The following is a 17,581-nucleotide window of genomic DNA, read 5'->3' as shown; positions in this document are numbered from 1 at the left end:
ACTTAGTGATTTTACCACTTTCTTAATTATGGCCAATGCTTCTCTTATTGTGTATTTCCCAATGTCTGAGATCCTGTCCTGTGTCTCTTCATAGTGATTTTACTGCTTCTTTTTACTGTTTCTTTTACTGCTCTTTCGCATATATGGGCCAACTTCATAGGATTTGCAGACTTTGATTCTATGTAAAAAAAGCCCCACACCTTGAAACCAAATGAGTTTCTGACATCCTGTCAAACTGACTTGTTAAAGTATGCATGTACCTATGTGGATTACTTGGTTTTAATATTTCACAATTGCAAACATTCCCCTCAAAATTGAAATGATTACTCTTAGCTAATATTCTAAATGACTTCTGCATTTGGGAACACTGTGTAAACAAAATCTTTGCTTTAAAAAAAAAAAAAAAAGAAAAAAAAAGGAAAAAAAGGAGGCCAAAAAACCCCATACAGTGCTTTTGTCTACACAGGCAAGAAACATCACAAAGGCACAAAGGAAAAGGACCGTTCTGCTAAATGTAGCAGAACTTTAAATGCATTTGACTGGTGCACATCCCATTTAGTGGTGGGTTTGGTTTTTTTATTTCCAGGGTCTTTTACAGTCCTTTACAAATCTGGTATAACAAGCCACCAGTAGCTACTCTGGGACAATGTAATACTGATACTCAGTTCTTTACCTATAAAAGATTATTTTATTATTCCTCCTCTTTATAAGGCTATACTTGATCATAGCAAAATCAGTAAAGCCCAAACTTTAAACTGAAGTGCTGCATTTTTCTTCAAAAATGCATCTGTTGTCCCATTTTGCCCTAACACATTATTTATGAAATTAGACAAGGATGCTTCACTAGCAATATTGTGATGATAAATACATTGAGGATTAGGGAATGGCTTAGGTAGTATTGTTATGAAGAGACTGAAATATGTCCCCAAGATGAATCAAGACAGACCCATATTGTCATAATGATGCCTTCACATACTGATGATAAAGATATTATTTGGGATTTAAGACAGTAAATAAATATCAGCCACTTAAATACAGTGATGATTGTGATGAAAAAAAATTGTCTTGTATTTAACAAAAGTCAGCTTATTGTGAATGCACTGCAGAAATTATTTGAGAAGAGCTCATCCTGCAGTTCAGAGTAGGTATGTCAAAATACATAGTGCAGGCTGCTCAGGTTCAAGCTGCCTAAGGTAAGGTCAGATTTCATTTATCACAGGGAAGCTGGGGTTGCCTTGGTTAAAGCATATTTAAGAAAGGGTAAAACTGCACAGTCATAGAGAGGACTGAGGGGAAAGGAAAAAAAGAGTGAGAAGCAATGCTGTGAACACCAAGGTCGGTGAAGGAAGAGGGGGAGGCAGTGCTCTAGGTGCTGGAGCAGGTGTTCCCCTGCAGCCTGTGGAAGCTGTGGAAGAGACCACAACACAGCAGGCATTTCCCTGCAGCCCGTGGAGAGGACCGCATCAGAGCAGGTATCTACACTGTAGCTCATGGAGGAGTCCACACTGCAGCAGTTAGATATTCCCTGAAGTAACTGTGGGCACAGTGAGCCCATGCTGGAGCAGGGTGCCCTGGCAGGAGCTGCAGCCCCTGGAGGACCCGTGTTGGACTAGGGGAAAAGTGCGAGCAGGAAGGAGTGACCGAGAGGAACTGTTATGTGCTGACTGTAACCCCCCGTTCCCCATCTCCCTGTGCCACTCGGTGAGGGGGGGTAGGTAGAGGAGTTGGGAATGAAGGAGTGAAATTGAGCCTGAAGAAAAAGGTTGGGAAAGAGGAAGGTGGTTTAGTTTTTGTCATTGTTTCTTACCAAATGTATAATGGGCAATAATTTATTTTTCCCCAAGATCAGTCTGTTTCACCTGTGATGGTAACTGGTGAGTGATCTCCTTGTCTTTATCTCAACCTATGAGCATTTTAATTTTATTTTCTCCCTGTTCTGTAAAGGAGGAGTGAGAGAGTGGCTAGGTGGGTGTCTGGCAGCTGACCAGGGCCAACCCAACACAAGCTAAGCTATGCTCTTGGTTCATTCCTCCCCCCCAGTTATTTAGTTATTTGTTGAAAGACTTGCTTCTCCTTCTGAATTTACAGTGGGAAATGTAGGAAGGCAATGGGATACTATATATAAGCATTGAAATCACCTGGACCACAATTGGTGCAAAATGTTTCTCAGTTTAGCAACCTGAGAAAAATGTTGAAGAGCCTTTGATTTCTGGTATGGATTATTTGTTGCAAACAGAGCAGATAATTATAGTAAGTGAATGATAAAAGCTAATTTTTGAAGAACAGAAGTGATTTTAGACTTTAACCAATCAAGAAAAACCACTGCCTTTTTCAGACAGATATATTAAACTTCTCTCTTTTCCTATGCCTCCACCAAAATCACTGAAAATAAGGTTCTGTGGGTTTAGTTCTTAAAAAGCTGTTAAATATTCCCAGCTGTTGCTTAAGAGCTAAGCTGGCACAACTGAAATGACTCAGGGGTGTTAGCTGTAGTGGAAGCCAACTGATTGAACTCACTATAACAGGAATATTGTTAAGTGGTAAAGGGGTGAACATTTTGCTAAAAAAGGGTTAAAGAACAACTTTTTCCTCTGCCTAGCATAACACAAATACTAGTTTGTTTTGCTAAGCAGGTATATGATACAGAGAACAGTCCTAATTTACAGAGAATTTTTTCTTTCCCTTTTAGTGCAGTTTTTATTGTCCATTCCATTCCTTTGTATTTTGGTGGACACATAGTAAATGTTCTGTGAAAATGTACTTCCAGGAAAAATGTTTCAATCAGTAAGTACACATCTGGAGGATATGTTCAAGAAATGAATGCTCGGTAGTAATTTGTTTCCTTTACTAGCTCTGTTGAACTCCTGAGATAATGTGCCCCATTTTTTATTTGTAACTGAAAATATTTCCAACCCATTTTAAAGGCTCTTTCATTTTCGGGATTGTTTAAATTTATTAAAAATAGCTTCTACATGGGCAGGTAAAAAAATCTGTAGTATGCTATCAAAACCTGTAGTACCTAGAGTACAAAGTAATTCTTAGTACGCTGTATATGATTTAAGTATAGTGGTAATTTTACAGCCTGAAAAGATTGGAGCAAGTCTCCTTGATACTAATAAGTCATTCTTACTACTATTTTAAAATGCAAAGCTTCACTCAGGAATTCTTGCCATGTGCTGTTTACAAAGAAAGTGAGAGGTACCTACTGTGAATCAAGCAAAAATAAATGCAAGTCATTCTGTGTAATTTAGAAGGTATGTCTGTATACTGTACGTTTGTTACATATACTTTCTGAAGTAAGTCTAGTAATTTTTTTTTAAAAGGGATATCTTTAAGTTAATGTGATTCTAGGGATGATGTGCAATATCTTTATTGTGTTATAAAATATGCATTTATTCTATGTGTGACTATAACTTGATTTCTCTTTATAAATTAACTGTGTTAATTTATAATTTGGTCATACTTGAATAAATTTTGTTACATATATTCCAATACAGTTTGTTTTGGCCACAGTCCTTTCCCTCTGCTTCTATTAATATTTAGTTTATTAATATTTAGATAATACAAATGCAAACTTTTGAATAAAAGCATGAACATTCTGAATGAAAAATGAAAGGATTGAAAATTAGGCCTTCTTTTGTAGATGAAACTGTCTTGTACATATTTTAAAAAAAGGACAGTCACTTCTCAAATTTTTCAGTGACTGAATTCTTTTTATTATTTAGATTACATCGTGGTACAAGAAAAACATCAGAGATTATTTTCACAAGCAAAGCTTAGGCTCATCTCTATTGGAAAATGAAGAGTTACTTCAAGAGCTTGAAGAAGTGGAAGTCAAAGTGAAGGTAAGAAATATAATAGTTGATCAGTGAAGCAACTTTAAAATGAGTAACAAAATATGAACTCAGGCATTTATTTAATAGGCATATATAGGAGTAGATACTTGATATGTGTACGTAGATACATATTTCTGTATGTCTAAAAGAGAATTTTTTCATTTTACTTATTTTGATGTAGGCCTCCAGTGTTTTTATTATTTATAACTTTAAAAGCTGTTGATAAGGTAAAAGTAGAGTAATCCTTGATGTTGTTTAGTTGTTCTTTCAATTTAGTGATTAAGTTCCAGACTGCTAGTTTACGTATTAAACCATTTTGCAAAAAATAAATAAAAGCTATTTTATTAGAATATTAGCAAATTTTAATGTTCATATAGAATAAAAAGCCAGCCACTTCTACCATAATTAATTGTCAGTGAACTGTGTACATGCTTGGAAGAGGTATTTTCCCATTTATTTATTGGGAATAAAAATAACTGAGAATACTTTTTTCATTGTGATTGTCAGTTTTCCAGAGAATAAATCTGTCACCATCACTCATAAAAGCAAGACAGGATTAAAGACAATATTGATTATTTAAAAAATTAGTTTTATGTGGTAAATTGCATATATTTAGAACCTCTTTTAAGATACCTTAATTGTTCTAGCATCAGGTAAGTGCTGTTGCTGGGTCAGGATCATTCCTCACTGTATAATTTTCATGCAATTGTATTTGAATAACCCAGATGACCAAGCAGGCCTTTTTCATCTAAATACCATTCCAATAGAAAAAAATGTCTTTTTAAAGGCTGTTGTGTTGATAGCAACTGACAGGTTTATGATTGTTCAGAGTTAAGCTTCCTTGTAAGCTTTGTGGTTAAATGTCCCATGTTTGCCTGTTTGCATAATTTACAGTTAACTGCTTCAGGGTTGTAATGTAAGCGGAATACAGTAATATTTCTAATGCTTCTCCAAGCAGCATGTCAGAAAACACATTTTCTTCATCTAGGGAACATGAGTATTAAAAGCTAAATTCTGCTGCAAAGCCTGAACAGATGTTTGGCACAAGAAAAACAGAAGATAAACAGTAAATGAGTAAGCTGTGGGGTGTTTCCAGAGAAATAGGGACCCACAAAAATACTTGAGGTGTCCTAAAGTATTGCTGAATTTTAGAACTAGCCAAATGATCATTAAACTTCCCCACCTTAGTGTTGAAAAGCTTTTCTTGTAATTTTCTGCCCTGCACCCTCACAAACATTAAATGGACACACATACACACCCTCCGCGCCAAGATTTGAGAGTAGAGGAGAGGCAGATTTAAGGAATCATGTTTCGATGGGCATATCTGCTGGCACTGATTAACTACTTGCTGTTACATTTCTATGTGTATTGAAGGTGCTTGGCATGGTAGAAGAGAACTGCTAGCACCACTTTGTGGCCAAATAACTTTAGATGAAGAAAAGTAGTATTCTAGATTTTCTGTATTTTGTCTAGTTTGTGCCCCTTTTCAAGACTGAGAAATGCTGGAATTAGTCCTCCTTTAAATAATGATTAGTAGCAAGATGGCAAATATTTCTCTGTTTTATAGGTCTGCATGCTTACTGGGTCTGGAGTGGCTGTGCTAGGTAATAGTGTGCTCTAATAAGGTCTGAGGGTGGTTCTTAATGACCAAATTAAATATCAATTGGTAGTATTAATTTCTATATTTGTTGACATTAATGTAAAGATTGAGAATATTATATTTACTTGGGTTTTTTTTTCCCCAGATCTCTCAGATAATGCTTAGATACATGGATGAGTTATTTCACAGTTAAATGCTGTCTGGAGCTCTCTTCTCTCTCTGGCCTTTCTGGATGGCCATGCACATTTACCATTTTATGCATGGATGCAAGCTCAGGCTATCCAGCCTTTCTTTCCAGTTTTTCTGAGACTGGCGTTCTATTGAGGCATTTGACAAGTATTGCATTTCACCTGCGTAGCAGATGTTTTAACATTCTCCTGTATTGTGGTAGCTAGACCAAAGCATGCAAAAAAAATATTTTTCTTTATGGGCAATTTTATTTTTACCTAAACATTAATCTTTTACATGTGGCAGATGCAAACCTACATTCATCTATCAGGTTCTTCTCTCTGTCTGATTTTCTTGTAGAGCCATCTCACTGCCTTGGGAAAGTGCTCCTTTTATAGCTATTATTTTTCTGTTAATGCTTTGGGGTATTTTTGTTTGTGTGATGTTGTTGGTTTTGGTTTTTAGATAGGTCCGTCTCTGTCCTGGCATTATATTTTAATACCTCTCAACAGTTTTCTGGGAGGTGACAATTTGAATTATTTTTTCCTCTTTCTGTCTGCTGATTCTAACAACTCACTGTAAAATACACTAATATAGCCACCCACTGAACTTCCCAACAGACAGATTATATGGTAACTGTCATAGTCACAATCCTTTGCAGTTGTATTAGTGCACACCGTTTTCTTTGTAATTTGAGGGAATTATATTATTATACTGGTAGGTAGTTATACTGCAATGTAGTTATTGAAGGTAAAAGCCTTTCAGATATTCACAGGGGCTAAATTATCTAGGTACCGATGCATCCAATGAATCTGCCTGAAACAGGCAGAAGTTGGGCTCAGAAAAAGTTCAGTTGTGAACATTTTTGCAGTGTAAAAGAAGAGTCTAATTTTTGATATATTCTGGAAAATATATATTTTAACATTTAATTGGGTTGTGGTTTAAATGCTGCTTTACCTACTATACGGATCACGATCCAAAGTCAAATAGATGTGTTTCAAGCTTTTCTCAGCTTAAACCTAGAATATTCCAGTGAAGAGTTTTACGCAACTTGCAGGTTGTGTAAAAGCCTGAGCTGTTTTAATCCAAAGTTACTATTTTTAAGTAAGAATTGTTCGTGGTATAGACCAAAAAAGCCCATTTATCCCACGACAGCCATTTAATAACAAGATAACGTTGTAGATATTTCTACTTTTTCCAGGATATTTTTGAAAGCAGAAAAAGTTCAAAACTTTTACTTAAAGCCACAATAATTTTACCTCATCAGTTTTAACACTCTTGAAAAATACCTGATTAATCAAGGAATGTAGAAAGGACTCGTTTTCCTTGCCAAATGGAATAGTGAAAGCAAGTGCTTAAAAGACTTACTAATGTGAGGAAAGATAAGAATAGTGACATAAGCTAAGGAGACACATTGAGTGTAGGCACTTGAAATGTGTCTTTAATAGGTCAGAGGAATTTCACAAGCATTTCTTGACAAACAGAAAAATCAAGGTAATAGTAGGCTGCTTATTCCTTTCAGGAAAAATGTGTAACAAATATTTTAGTACTGACTGAGAGACTTTTTTACAAATTTAACATGTAGAAGGCTGAAGGACAGAAAGAACTGACAAAGGTTTTTCACTAAGTTTGTATGTCCTGTTGATGGAAAGTATAGGCTTTTAATGTGTAGAAACATTTCCTTGGAAATAGAAAGCTAAAAATGAAATTTTCACTAGCTATATTATAGTAAATTGAACCAATTTTGAGTAATACTCAAACAAATTAGCAAATATGTCTAACTACATTTAATACCCTCAGAAAGTGTGCAAGGTTGTAATTTATAGTTTATAATAGTCTAAGAACATTATTATAATAAATTGGGGTTTTTTTCTGATCTTGTGTGAAAGGTTAGAGAAGGAGCTTACCTCAGTATAAATGAGGCAGACTTTAACCCGTGCTTTAAGGTCACCTAAAAGCTGCTATTGGGCAGCTTGTACCAAACAGGTTTATGAATGTTGTTACAGTGAAATCCTCTTCCTGGAAATAATTTCACTACAAGTTGAGTAATTTTCTTATAATTAGCTTTGCCTGCTGTAATTATAATTTACACATTGCAATCCACTAAAACGATTAAGAACTTTTTTGGTTTTCTGTATCTGCTTCTAAGCTAACTATAGACAACTTCCTTTCCTGTTATATTAAAATATGCATTTTTTGTTCTTGCATAAAATATTTTTAATTATTACACAAATCACCTACATATTTAACTGCACTTAGCCTTTTTTTTGTTAATTACTATTAGTCCCACTTAAAACCTCCCAACTGCAGTGTTGTTTTCTAGTTCTCATTAACATCTATGTGTTTAAATGTAAGCGAAAATTTGGTTAGAACCTGACTGTGGAATACATTTGGTGGCAGTCATTCCAGCTGCAAGTATTGGAAGATGATGACATTGTGGTGCTGATACAATTGGGCATCAGGGGTCCACACCTTATTCATAAATAGGCCGACTAAGCTGTGTGTATGGAGAGACCTCCTTATTATTTTTTCCCCAAGATAAATTCTTCAGGTAAAAAGGGGCAAATACAGCACGGCAGAATGTAATTATCCTCAAAATCCTCATTCTAGCTGGATATTACTTAGGGCAGAGAGGCAAAGACAAGACTTAATGAAAGGGGAACTATGCATTAAATAATACAGTGCAGGGGTTTCATTTAAGTAGAAGTACAGGCTGGGGATTCTTGCATCCAGATCTCAGAAGTGGTCATTATTTTAATTTGAAAGAAAAATAAAATAAAACCAATTAAGAAATATTCTGCTACAGTTGTTTACTAGTAATAGACAATGTGAAAAATATTGAAATAAAATCACTTTTATTGTGCCCCAGATTAATTTATTTTTATTTCACTAGGAAGCTTGAAAGTGTCCAGTTCAATTCCTCAAGGAATACTTGTATGGCGGGATGGGTTGAGTGTTTTCTTGGGAAGTGGTACAATTTCATTGCAGGATATTCCAAAACAGAAGTATTTTTTACAAGCATACAAGGAAATACAATGGGCAGCATTTGGCATTCAGGTATTTGTTAGTGAGAGAGTTGAACTTAAAAAATCTCTGGGAAGGGTTTTCATGAGGGTTCCCTTATGGAAGGAAAGAAGGGTTAGCATGAGTAAGACAGGTTTGTGTCTTTGGAGACATACAGTGCAGGTATATTGAAGCATAGCCAGAACTCAGTTCTAGATGGAATTTTGGGATTCTGACACATCTTTCTTCTTTGAAATGAAACAAAGCTAAATTTGTTGAAATATGTGGAATTAGTTTTCTTACTAAACCACTTAGAATCTGTTTGAAAATGTTAACACTAGTGAATTATTTTATGCGGGCTTTTAAAAAATTAATTAGTAATACTATAATAAACTTTAAAAGCAAAAGTAGATTTAACATGAAAAAGCAAAATAAGGTGTTAATGCAGATCTATAGATTTTTACAGCTGTTTAGGTCTACCGTGTCAGAAAGGTGAAGTGCGTCCATCACAGTGGAGAAATGACTTACGAACTCAGCAGGATTGTCATAATTTTACTCTTTCTGTTCATCAGATTTTCAAAAAGAAGGAATATGTTGCATGGCACAGAAATAAGATACTGATGAAATAGGTCTGTAATCTGAGACATTTCTACTACTTCAGTTGAAGGTGTCAGCAGTCCTTTTATGTTTATTAGTACGAAGCCTTTTTAAAATTTTTCCTCCTCAGAAAGCTTACTTAATACCTAAATAAGCTTTAATATAGTTTTAAAATGGTTTTAAACTCATGAAAGTTTGCTTGTTAAAATAATGTTTAGAGTCTCATTATATAAATTGTGCATCCTTTTTTCCTCATATTAGCTAAAATATTTGTCTTATAGCCCACAGTGGTTAGTACCACAGACTAATTCACACAGAAAGGTTCATCACTGTAATGTACCTTGGTAATTCGTTTTTGAGAGAGATTAAAAGTATTTTTGTATAATTCATGATTTTGAGACTATTGCATTGTTATGTGTCGACACCACACGAGGCATCACATTCCTTATTCCCATGGGTTTGTTCATATTTTAAAATTACTTTTGTTACCCATGTCAATACCCTCTGTTTCAGCTTTAGTTCATGTGCTGTGAAGCTACAGAAATGAATCCAAAGTTCAAGGCAGGAACACACAGAGGCATGTTCTGAATGCCTGTGTTTTCCATTCTGAGTTGTGTTTTTCACCGACCTGTGAGTAATGCTAGATCTTTTTCCAGAATTGTTCAACTTCAATCTAGAATGCAGCAAGGAAATTACTTCTTTCTGTTGGAATTGCCTTGTACTATTTAAGCTTGGCTATGTTGGGCAATGGGTATGTTAGGAATTGTAGGGTGTCTCTCACTTGTTAGTTGTTGGTCCCAATCTAGTTGATACCAATAGGAAGGGAGAGATAACTGCATCTGGTGAAGTCTATGTAAAATAAGTTGCTGATCTTTTTGAACAAGTGTGTTTACCATACCAGTTGTTGTCACAACAATGGACAGTGTCAGAAAAGGAATGCAGTGAACTACACCAACCAAAATAAGTCTACTCCCATTTCCTGGACTTCAAAGAAGGATGAAGAAGCATGGTGACACACTGTGAGGAAATCAGAATTGCTGCTGTTTGTGAAAGATCTGTGAATAACCAGACTACTTCTTTTGGGAAAACTTCCAAAACAGCACCTTTCACTGGCAATAATTTCACTAAAAGGAAATGACAAATATGAGGCTAATGTTATTTAAGAATGCTGAAAATACAAGAACCTACCCTGTAATCTTGTTGTGCCATATGCACACTTCAGAGTGTTTTAATGAAAAAGTTTGTCTTATTTTTAAATATTTTTCTATCTCCTTTATTAGATGCTTGATACAAATCTGTGGAATGAAACGCTAAATGAATTTCAAAAAGGTTTTTCCCTTATTTAATTCATTACCAGAAAAAGCGGAGGAAATATGCTACCTAAGCCATGGGAAATAGTATCAGATGCTCCTCTTGTTTTGAACAGGCTAATAAGGCACCAATTTTAAGTGTTGACAGGCACAGCATGGATAAAGTACACTGTATAACAGTTTTACTATTTCAGTTTTCTCTGTAAAAACACAGCAAAACCAAAGAAGCAACTGAACACTGAAGCAGTATTTGCAAGACAGTAAGAGATAAAATGGTGTACTACTTTTGACTGTCTTAAAGTAAGACTCCTTTCCATTTGGGCTATCTATCTAGACTGATATGCCTTTCAATAACTCTTTATAACCTAAAGAAGACAGTGGGACTGAATCCTGTAATAGCATTTATCACAAGTGAAAAATGTAGGAAAAAAAGTTTTGTTCATGAAGGCTTATTCCCTAAATTTGACATATAATTTGGGTCAGTACTCTAGAAGCACAAGTCAGTTCAGTATGAACAACTGAAAAAAGAAATAGGAGTCAAATAAACAGTCAGTTCTGATTAGCTAAATATGCTTGCAAGAAGTGGTGCAATGCAGACAATTATCTATATGCAGACTTATACTATTTCAACTGAAACCATTTTAAAACACCTTAGTTTTGAAGTACCTAACTCAGTTGTCAATAATGTTTCTGACTCTGTGGCTTGAAATTCTAAAGTATGACCTTCCTTTTTAAAGCCTCTCTTCGATCTGTCACTGCCACTAGGAAGATTCATGGTCAGATAAGGCAGAGATGTGCTTTGAACAACTTGTGGTTTTGTGTAGGAAATCAGGGGAAAGGTACAAAGGAGACTGTCAAGGATGATAGCACACCTCACTGTAAGGGAGAGTCATTTGATTTAATTGATTACCAGACAGCTCTCTGCAGAAATTGTCTCACTGGAAGCAGCTATTATCTGGGCAATATTTTAATTTGTTCTTCGTTTAAATAGTTGGACTTAAGGGGCCATTTGTCATGTTAGTGTGGTCTTACCCAGTAGAAGTTTCTTGTCTTTATGTTATCCAGATCATTTTTCCCAGCAGACACACTAGCAACTGCTACTTCTGCCTGTGAAACCTTGTCAAAGAATGCCACTATTGAAAACTCTGTCACTAAAACCATAATTTGCTGAGAAATCCCTCCTATTAGAAATACTTTTTAAAATGTTGATAACTTTCAGGCTTTTAAGGGCAATACCTGTTTTCAGTATTTATGTTATTATTGTGCAGGTGTATTACTTTTTTATGTGTAGTTGATTAAAATGGAATTTTTCCTGTTAGGAATGGAATTCCACTGTGGAACAACTGGAAGCTGAAGCCCTTAAGATCTTGCTTTCAGAGGACTATACAGAAAAAGAACATCTAAAGCTTTCAAATCAGAAAATCTGTCTGTTGCGAGAAGAAGTGTGTTTCCGTATGGAAGAAAGGAAAGCCCTGCTACAAGAGGCCAATGACTTTTTTCATACTGCAGGCAAGGTTGGTAAGAAGCCAAGTCTATAATAATAATCTGATAATATAACTGTCAGTGTGCTCTTGACGGCTGATATACATGGGGTTATGCAAACAGAGTTTGCTAAACGATTTGGAATGGAAAATTACAAATCTGATTACCCTTTCATATGACCTTTTGCCTCAAACTTCTAACCAAAATGGCAAATGCATTTAATTTGGGTTGTTTGTTTGTTTGAAGTATGTTGAGAGGAACACTCAGTTTCCAAAATAAGGCATTTGGAGAATATTATTTGTCAAAAATTGTTCTTTAAAAATTGTTCTTAAAGATCACGGGCTCTGTCATGATGGCATGAAGATACAGGAGCTGCTCTAAAATACCCAAACTGTTACAGGCTAGTACAGATAACAGAAATGATGTCTATACTTGCTGTGGTCTCCACAGGGGCTAATAAATAATCAGAATGAGAAAAATCAAGGACAGTATACAATTCCTTATACCAGGCATGTCATAGACTACATGGTCTAGACATGGTGTAACACCAAAGTAAAGATTTTTCCCCTCTGAAGTAGTAGTGCTGTTTCCCTAAAAAATGTTAGAATGCTGAGATGGGAAGGGGATGACACAGTTAATCTAACAGTTTTTGACCTAAAATCAAAGTTGGGCAAACTCATGGGAACAGCTAATAGAAGAGTTGATTAATAAAGAATTGAGGCAGCTTCATACTGTTAGTTCAAATCCATTGATATGTGTCAGGTTAACAATAGGTTTTGACAAGAAGACCAAATAAGGATCAGTAGAGGTAGAAATAGCATTGTAACAGGCTTCTGTAAGATTATATTACTGCTATTTCATCTGTTGATGGTGAAAGTGAAGAATACAAAAACCTCAAGCTACTTCAAGCTGATTCAGAGCCAAGTCTGTTTTAAGCCTTCAGATAGGAGAACAAGTAGGGATTTTTGTCAACAGATGAGTTTCTGGTGGAGTACTGTGGATTGATTGCTGGTATTTTTCTGTTTACAGTATTTATAAATGATGTAAAAGTAGTAGGTAATGGAGAGAGGCAATCTATAAGCACCTATATGGGCAAGGGAAGTTTAATAGCATATGGTTTTTCTATCCAGTAGACAACAAAATCCATAGACAGATGTCAAACTTTGCCAAATTCCAACTAGTAATAGAGCATATTTTTTAAACAGTGAGGAAATGAGCTATTGGAACAATTGACTGCAGTTGTATTACATTTTTTTCATAACTGCAAACTGCATGATATTCTTTAGTTAAAGCAAGAAGTAATTCAGTAATTTGTTTGGCTTACCATATAATAAAAGTAAGTTCTGTTATTAAGTTCTACTCTCAATACACAACAATTTGTTAAAGGAAATTTATTTGAGTTAGATCAGAAGGATTAAGCAAAGAACCCCCTATCTGATCAGTCCTTGATGTCAGCAGACAACTTATTCAAGCCTTTTCCAGGTGTGTGCCGTCAGATAACTATCTTTTGAAAAATGGGCTCTCAATGTTATTGCCTTGATTTGGGGCACAAAGCTTTTGAAAGTTTAGGTCTTTAGCCAGTTGTGCTGACCAACTGCCTCTTACATGGAAGTTAAAGAAAACGATGATTTGTGTGCTTTTTGGAAATATTAAGCAGGTAGACTCTAATATCTGAAGGTGTCCTATTGAGTTTTACATCTCAGATAATTTGGAAAATCAGGTGCTACATCTGAAAACTTTCCACTGAAAAAAAGGGCCTCAGCATTAAAGACCAAACTTAAAATGTGAGATCTCTCTGTTTTGCAACAAGCCTGTTCTTCAAGGGCACATGCATCAAGTAGCATTGGTAATGCAAACCTTTTTTCCAAACTTGTTAGTTAGAAGACTAGTTAGAAAAGTTTATATTTTAAGGTGCCCAAAGACCAAATAGTCTTTTTGTATTTTTTAAGCATATTGTTTGCAGATCGTTTAAAGAAGCTTTAAAACCATATCGTTTCCAAGGATAGCTCCAAAACCAATCTTCATAGCTCCATTAAATGTGCTGAAAAAACAGCCTTAAGACTTTGCCCGCACTAATTATTTTTTTTTTTGAGCACCAGGTGGGGCTGTAATCACATTTGTCTTTAACCTGTACTATGTCCCTTTGGTGTTAGTTTTTTTTTAAGAACATGTGAACAATTCTTGGTGTTGAAGTTATTCACAGACCCCTGAAGTGAGAGATATCTTTTGCTCCAATAAGTCTGGTCTTTCTTGATTTCATTATTATGAGGATCTGGTGATGGATACAGTGTTAAAACTGTCGTTTATAGTCAACCCCCTTCTAGTTTGCACAAGGAGCTGGGCAAATAGAGGTCTATTGCTTTGATAGCAAAAGTAGCACCTTTTCAGAATACATGGCTGTGCTTTGTGGAAGTAGCTGCTGAAGAACGAACTAGATGAGGTGTGTCTCCACAGCATGCTTTTACACCTGTTATGTGTAAGAGTGAATAAAGCACTATAGTTACTATAGTTCAGAAAAGAGATACTTTCAGTTGTTCTCAGGATATGCCTGAACCTCTGGACTTGCTTTACATATAAAGGCCAAATGAGAAAAGTAAAAGTATTAGTTGTTTTGAACTAAGTCAAAGAAAACTCCTTGTAGATCTTGTGTATCTCATTGTCATTTTAATTTTTAATGAGTTAAAGAAAACCAAACCACAGAAGTATAGCGCTAGCATTGTGTTTGTGCCCTTACGTTCTGTTGTACATTTGGCTGCATTCTGTGTTATATTTGGTTTCACTAAGCAATGTTTTTCCGCATGTTTCATGCTCCTTGGCTCTTTTGTAACCATGTAGTTTCCTTGCTTTAAATATCAATCCATTTTTATGTCTGTGTAGTTATCTGCAGTTTGACTTTCTGCAGGGGAATCTCTGTAGCTATCCTCTGAGAATACTTGGGAAATGATATGTGGAATACTCTGAGATTGCTTTGGTGTGGCAAAAGCTTGAAAACGTTCACTTGGATAGCTTTAAGTAAATAAATAAGGTTTTATTGAGTACAGTGTGTGTGCAGGTTCACATTTTTACTTAGCTGTGGAGTATATTGTACCTTGGTGCATAAGTTACTTCAAAATTCATTTTTTGATTTTGAGCTCCGGGACAGACATACATTCTTCTAACTACTTTAGGTGCTAGAGTTTTTTATCTCCTATGTGCCACTGTAAAATTAAAAATAATTCAAGATAGTATAGATAGTAACTAGCTTTAAAGTAAACGTACAGGAGGGACTTAGAGGTGGAGCAGTCTCTGCATGGAACTGTAGGGATTGGAATACAGACCTCTGCATGATCCAGTGAAACTTAGTTTGCTTAACCTTCTAGACTCTCTTTTTCTGTGTTAATGGAATTTTCAGGTTTGTATATGTTGTTAGTCAATGATTTTGTGGTGCTAACATTCAGTATTGGTAAAAATAAATAAATACATAAATAGAGTATTGCTGGGTAGAAACCTTGCTGAAAAATCCATTACTTTCTTTGGATCTTGGTAATTAGTAAAGCATAAGGAACTACAGAGAAACAATTGAACAGGCACAAGACTTTGAAAGCAAGAAAGCTATAGGGAGCCAGATTACAGCAGATAAGCAAAGGATGCTCAGAAGGATTATATCCTTTATTTCATTGAAAAGATCTCAAAGTTATGATAAGGGGATGAGTAAGACAGATTGAACTAAAACAAAACTAAAGCAAAAGCAAAGAATTAAAGTGGAAAAAAAAATAAAACCACAAGAAAATTCACTATTCATGCTCTGTATGTATACAACCACAGAACTGACCAGAGTGGGAAAAGTGCATTGCATGACTTTTTTTGCTGATTTTTAAAATTACTTAAAATGGATCCCAGTCATGAAAAATGGTCAAGGTAACCATTAAGAATGAAATTTAGCTAGAAATATCAAGATTGTTTTTGAATGACATTTGGATTTATTACCAAGTGGGATTCTTTTAATGGCAGGAAATGCCCAGAATGGCTCAGGAAAGAGGGATATTTCTGCTCATAGGAGTTATGCCCATGTTATCTTCAACTTGTTAGTGTTCATTTTAATTACAGCTTGTAAGGTTTTTGTCCTTTTCGCTAGCATAACTGTTGTTTTTCCCTACTAATCTTCAACGCTGAAGTGAAAAAAAACACCCTGTCATTAGTGTTAAGCATTTAGATCAGTAATAATAACTCTCCTGCATCTTTAACGTGTGAATATGTAAGTTGTAAAGTATTTTTGTGTTATCAGCTGATAGATCAAATGATATAATTTCTAAACCCATATAATTTAATTTATGCTTTGGTACCACAGTTCCTCACAAAAAATCAGAGATATGCACATATGCTAATTCTTGAAAAGAGTCTAAGATAGAAGTAGAAGGCTGGATTTGTGTGTTTCATTGTTTAATTAACAGGCAGGTACCTTTCATTACCTTTTTAATAAATTATAATTAAATATATATTTATTTGTTGGATATACATTTGATATATTTAAAACATCAAAAAGAAGAATTTTTGTAAAACTAAGAGTGCGCTTCAACAGAACTTTGAGTGCTAATGTGCTGTATTACTCTCATTGTTTTGATTCTGCTTTAGTATGTCAAATTGGCCTGACTGCTGAAAAAATGGAGTAGTTTTCAATTAAAAAAGTAATCATGATTTTGCATACCCATACTTATATTAACTTGTTGAATTATATTTATATTTTTCTGTGACTTGCAAAGTCAATATCAGGCCCTAAGTTAAAATATTGCTTTTAATTTCCAAAGAAATGTCAAATATTAAATGTCCATGGAGCATCTATTTATGTAAAAGAATATACATGCACATTTTAAATAGCAATATTGACAACAGATGCTTTCTTTTCATTTTTGCAGGTACTTGATGGTCTTGAAGGTATTGAGAATTATCTTAAAATCTTTAATTCAGAAGGCTTACATTTGCCTATCTTGACAACGAAGTATGAGGAATTACAGGAAGCAGTTAAATGTTGCACAGCGAGTGCCTTGCAAAAGGGACAAACCTTAGTTAATAAAGCAGATTCTCACAGGTATTCTCTCCATTTTTGCATATCTGCTGCATTTCTTCATATCTACATGTTGCTTTATAACTTGACTAGTTAGAATCAGGCTGCATTTAGAGGCAGCGTAGCTAACTAAGTAGATGTGTGTTTAAATGACCTGAAACTCAAAGTTTCTGCCATACTTTTCTGTTGCTATTTATACAAGCCAATCTCTTTAACAAATATCTTCAGGAATACTACATGCTACTTGTAAGAGCGGTGTCAAACAGTGGAATTGGTATGTTAGGGCAGTGTTCAGAAACAATGGTTTAGTTAACATTTTGGAAAAGTAAATATATGTAAATGAAAATTAAAATATCAATGGCTATGAACATGCCCTGCTGCCCAATGTAATCCTTTTAGACCTTTTCGAAAGTCATCATTACAACAATTATAATGTGATCTGACACAAGACAAAAACAGGTGTTAATCCAAGTGCAGAAAATATGGAAGTTTATCCAATTCTTGGTAGTTTTAATTAATGAATGAAATACTTTTTTTTTCTTCC

The 17,581-nt window shown here is 35.0% G+C and overlaps 1 protein-coding gene across 1 annotated transcript in view; it reads left to right on the top strand.

Moving 5' to 3' along the window:
• CCDC141 (coiled-coil domain containing 141) overlaps nt 1-17,581 on the top strand; it is a 101,172-nt gene that overhangs the window by 32,360 nt on the left and 51,231 nt on the right. Inside the window, exons 6-8 of the mRNA XM_064451719.1 lie at nt 3,726-3,845; nt 11,834-12,028; nt 16,889-17,061. Coding sequence (XP_064307789.1) covers nt 3,726-3,845; nt 11,834-12,028; nt 16,889-17,061 — 488 coding nt within the window. The remainder of the gene's footprint in view (nt 1-3,725; nt 3,846-11,833; nt 12,029-16,888; nt 17,062-17,581) is intronic.

The sequence above is a fragment of the Phalacrocorax carbo genome, chromosome 5 (assembly GCF_963921805.1).
Source record: "Phalacrocorax carbo chromosome 5, bPhaCar2.1, whole genome shotgun sequence".
Taxonomy (NCBI): domain Eukaryota; kingdom Metazoa; phylum Chordata; class Aves; order Suliformes; family Phalacrocoracidae; genus Phalacrocorax; species Phalacrocorax carbo.
The sequence above is the reverse complement of the archived record's forward strand: the minus strand, read 5'-3'. Positions and strand labels throughout refer to the sequence as shown.